The sequence below is a fragment of the Nothobranchius furzeri genome, chromosome 3 (genome assembly GCF_043380555.1).
Source record: "Nothobranchius furzeri strain GRZ-AD chromosome 3, NfurGRZ-RIMD1, whole genome shotgun sequence".
NCBI classification, from domain to species: domain Eukaryota; kingdom Metazoa; phylum Chordata; class Actinopteri; order Cyprinodontiformes; family Nothobranchiidae; genus Nothobranchius; species Nothobranchius furzeri.
Genome location: NC_091743.1, coordinates 91,796,458 through 91,801,457, shown reverse-complemented (window position 1 = coordinate 91,801,457; position 5,000 = coordinate 91,796,458). Strand labels below are relative to the sequence as shown.

At 48.3% G+C, this 5,000-nt stretch overlaps 1 protein-coding gene across 1 annotated transcript in view; it reads right to left on the bottom strand.

The window, feature by feature from the left end:
• Positions 1-4,157: 4,157 nt before the first annotated feature.
• Positions 4,158-5,000, bottom strand: part of gja1b (gap junction protein alpha 1b) — a 4,613-nt gene continuing 3,770 nt past the window's right edge. Inside the window, exon 2 of the mRNA XM_015975478.3 lies at positions 4,158-5,000. This exon is cut by the window's right edge and continues 558 nt beyond it. Coding sequence (XP_015830964.1) covers positions 4,376-5,000 — 625 coding nt within the window. The 3' untranslated portion in view covers positions 4,158-4,375.

Genomic DNA, 5,000 nt, shown 5'->3' with positions numbered 1-5,000 from the left:
AGATACCAACTAAGGAAATATACAGACGAGCTCCACATTCATACAAACAGATGTGGCTTCATATATAAGAACTGTTCTGTTTGTCAGTCTGATGTTGGTTTTATGCAGTTTCACATTCTTTACTAAACAAAGATAATATGGTGTTTTATTAACAAATTACATTTATAAAGAAAACATTTAGGTGTTAACAAACAAGAATCTATTAACTAAACTGCTGATGTCTTTCCTAAACGTGTGCGTGAAAGCCGAGTAGATTTGCAGTCATGTGACGTCATCGGCAGTCGAAGGACCCCGAGCCGATCCTGCACCGACACTGGCTGCTGACGGGCTTCTTCTTCAGTGGTGGAGGCTCAGGCAGGCTGTATACAAACTACTGCCAGCAGCTCCCTCTCTGTTGGACTTTGGTACTGCACGTTACTTCCACGTTTTAGATCCGGGGCTTTTCATAAAACATTCGGGGCTTGAGCCCAAGTAGCCGGGCCTAACGCTGCCCCGGACCAAACGTTTACGTCCCAGTCCAGTTCTTCCTGCTGCTGGTGTGAAACCAGCTCAGAAGTCCTGATGACGAACATCATGATGAGCCGCGTGAAGTTTTATTAAATCAGCATAATGAACGCGGCGGTTCTGAGCACATCCTGGTGCGTACCTGTGGTGATTGTTCATGTGTTTGCTTTGGAAAAGTGAAAAGCTGAGAAGTCAGACGAGCTCTGAGTCACACGCTTGGACAGGGAAGCGTTTATTGGTTAACAGTTATTCACAGAGACAGAAACGACACCGTACAACAGTCAATCCTGGTGAATCACGAGCAGACAAACACACCGGCGCTCAGGTACAATCCACCGCTTTCAACATGTGTTGTAAAATAAATTAGCATGAGCACACTCCGTCTGAGCCAAATGACACGTTTAACAGCAAACTCAGTGCAAACGCCGCCGTAGCTGAGGACCCGTGACGTGTGAGTACCGATTCCACAATGTACTGTGAATTTCAACCAATCAGGGTTCATCTGGAGTTTGGTGGGTTTAACACAAGAGACTAGAAATTAGTCCAACTCTATGAGCCATCTTCTACAAACACATTCTTATTGTTAGCTCTGTTTACAGTACTAAACATCTATTTGTCAAGCAGCAACGGGTTAAAACACAGCATCCACTCTTATCTAAACACGGGAGAAAAGCCTGACAGCAAGAAAACTCGGGGAAAGGTTCCTGCTGCTTCAGGCACACAGAAAGAGACGCATACAAATCTAAACTCCACACAGATTCAAAGTTTATCAGGACTTAGCAGAAGCGGGTGTAGGCTCTGGACAGGAACAACACCTCGGCCTGTTGTCTTTAGCACTTTAGTTGTGATTCATGAACAATAACTTAACCCCTTTCTCTCACCCCCACACCAGACTAATTCAGTCAGTCCATTACAAAGGACACCCCCATCCACCGCTCAGTTGGTTCAGTCCACAGCTAGCTGCTAACTGCTAATTCAGTGATGGAAACGACGCACAAGAATGAATAAAGTTTGTTCATTAGAAGGTTTATCTTGGAACTCTGGAGTGTCTTCCTGTGTAAAAGTCATGACTAAATAAATGCCGCCTAAAAGGGACAACGTGTAGTTCCTGGAAGTTTCCGTTAAAATGTTGTTGAAAATGAATGGAATGATGCCCAGTTGGTTGTGTAACGTAAAACCATAAAAATCAGGTCAAAAACATACGGGAGCGGGTCCAAGTCTCTGGGCGACGCCATGTTGGACGCCATGTTTCCTTCTACGGGAGCCCATGAGGACAGGATGCATTTACTGATTTGTAACGGTTACAAAACTCCGCTGTTCTTAAACGTCTTCACACATTTACCTCCACTGGTGGCCAGTGATGAACGGGAGTCTGATGTGCTCGTTATTTTACGCCCAGGGCTTTCTGACCCTATTGGGCATCCATTGGTAAGGTCTTACACCAACACAAAGTACTGCTTGCTATGGTATGTACTGCCCCCTATTGCCAGGAATAATACACACTGTCACTTTAACCCTCGTCTTACAGGACTGACAAGCTAACCAGCAGTCTGAGAGTGGCTTACTGCTCCGGCCTCCGACTTCCCTCCTCACATCATACAAACATAGTTGTTTAAACCTTTAAATGGTGGACTCAGACTAGCCGCTAGCTCCTCAGCCCGAGAGGCCGTTCAGACAGCGGTCTGCCACAGGTAAGATGTCTCTAGCGCAGAAACACGCCGCAGAATAACCAGCTGTGGTGTTCGGCTGCTCGGGAGCGCTCCACATCCCCAGATTCATGGATTTACATCCCTGATTGCTGCCACTGGCAAACATCGGCCGGGAGCGGATTTGGGGTGAAAACACATTTCCAGTGGCGTAAGAGTGACATTTTAAACATTCCTGTGTAGTTTAGATGTTTAAAGGTCCGCTTTGGCTGAGTTTAGTAAGAAAAACAGACGCTTGGTCTGGGCTCACCTACAAGTCTGGTTAGATTCATATCCTCTGTTTGATCAGGAGCCGTGAAGCAGAGACAACACTGATCTGGGACTAGATCAGCGACTCGAGGATCAGTGATGTTGATGTGAAGTGGTTAAGGAAGAGCAGGAACAGCTGAGGGTTAGAACGGAGAGTCTTTACCTACAACACGACCGCATCGGCCAGCTGTTCAAACAACAACACCTCCCCGGTTATGTGTCCAGCTGCTGTGACGAGGCGGCTCAGCGCCCCGGAGTAGTGCTGCGAGACCGACTCTTCATCAGGAAGGAGGCAGAAAAGAGTTGATCTCAGAAGTGTGTGTGTGTGTGTGTGTGTGTGTGTGTGATGTTCTAGAAAAGCTGGGATGTCCTGAAGACTCTGACTAAAGATGTCATCACCTTCTACTACAGTAGGGATGTAAGAAAATATCGATATGGCAATATATCGTGATATTTTTTCTTGCGATTATTACATCGATTTTCAAAAGTCGTGTATCTAATTCCTGAAAGAATTTACATGCAAACTTTTGTGTATTTTCTTTTCGTTTTGCGCGATTCAATCGCCACCCGCTAGTTGGCAGCAGTGTGCAGCGGGTTTTGTTTCCACCACTGAAATGTAAATCCCTCCATCAAGGTTCAGATACCTCATGTTAAACATGTTACGTATCAGTTTGGACTGTTTATTGAACATTCTGACAATAAATTCAGTAAAAAGAATTGCTTGTAACGTCTGACTGAATGTATCGCAATATATCGTGATATATCGTATCATCTCCCCTGTATCGTGATATGTATCGTATCGCCAGAATTTCAAAAATACACATCCCTTACCCTAACCCCTAACCCTTACCCAGAACAGTCAAGGATCACAGCGTAGGGAGACAGTTATCTACGTGGATCAGAGGGTTTGTCTCGTTATTCATGCAAGCAGGTGTTCTAGTACCACCAGTGTGATTTATAAACCCGGTTACTGGTGCTGTTAAGCGCTGTAGCACATCCCAGTTTCACACGTTTGAAACAGGATTCATAAACAGCAGCTGGTGGAAGTAAAACCACGTTCACACACACAGTTTATGAACTGTGTGCTGCTTGAGAGGGCAGCTCTGTCGGGATGGATGAGCCTTCTGACCCACTTTGAGTCACCGGAGATGAAAAACTAACAGAAGATGAGAGACGGCGAGTTTTCCTAAAATCAAGCGTTTGATGTTCTTCAGAGCTCTGAACCTGTTCTTCAGCACATTTAAACATCGTTTCTCTCCTAGACCCATAAAGTCGGTCCTGTGGTACAGCTCGGCTGACAGAACGCCGTGTTGCCATGCTTTAATCTGGGATCCATCGCTACGCATCAGATCAGGACACCTCAACTCAAAACAGCAGGAAAGTGGAGCTCGTGAAGGCCAGCTGGGTAAAAGGTTTCGGTGATGAATTTAAGATTTAAGACACAGATTTGTTTGAAAGTATCATTAACAGTAAACCGACGCAGCTGAGACCTAAAGATCCTGCTGAGAGTCGTCATCAGAGCAGGACCTCTAGAAACCAGAGCCAGGTCACCTTCAGCCTCGTAGGGCTGGTCTCCACACCGGGAGCTCACCGGCCGTGTTGTCCACGGATCACCACAGCCCGTAAACCCGGCGTTGGCTGCATTCATCTGAGTTCTTCTGTAGTTTTATTTTACCATCACCACCATCCACTCAGGGGCATCCAAACCTTCAGAGCCTGGGCGTCTTAATGAGGCTGACGGTGTGAAGCGGGTTTGGGACGACGTCCTGCTGCAGTTGCTCTGGTTTCCTGCTGCGGAGCTGAATGTTCCTGATCTGTACCTGCGAGCGTGTTTATGTTTGAACGTCTCGTTGACTCCGCCCCCGTACCGAGGACGGCGACGGAGGCTAGAGAAGCTGAGGGCAGCAGAACCGGGTTTACACGTCCAGGTCGTCGGGCCGGGGTCTGCTGCTCATCCTGCTGCTGGCACGGCTACAGGGTCTGGCGTCGATCAGCGCCAGCGGCTGCAGTTCGTGTCCCGCTGAGGACGACAGTTTCTTGTGCTCTTGGGTGTCGTCGGGAAAGTCAAAGGCTTGAGCGTGGGAGTTAGAAATAGTGCTTCCTGCACCGTGCTGGCCCAGCCGGCTCTGCTCAGTAGAGTAGTTGGCCCAGTTCTGCTCGTTGGCCTGCTTGTTGTAATTACGGCACGAGCCGGTCCCCCTCTCCCCCGTGGCGAGCTTGTAACCTGGGGGGGACATAGGTGAGAGCGGGGCCGTGGGGGAGGAGCAGCCGTTGTAGTAAGCGTACTTGGTGGTGGACAGCTCTTTGGGAGTGGGACTCAACGTTCCTCCGCTGGCGTAGAGCGCGGGCTGCTGCTTCCCCTTCACGCGGTCCTTAATCCTCTTAAAGAACACGTAGAAGAGCTCGATGACGTTCAGCAGCAGGGACACCAGGGACACCACCAGCATGAAGATGATGAAGACGGTCTTCTCGGTGGGACGGGACAGGAAGCAGTCCACCCTGTGTGGACACGGAGACCTCTCACACGTGTAGACGGCCGAC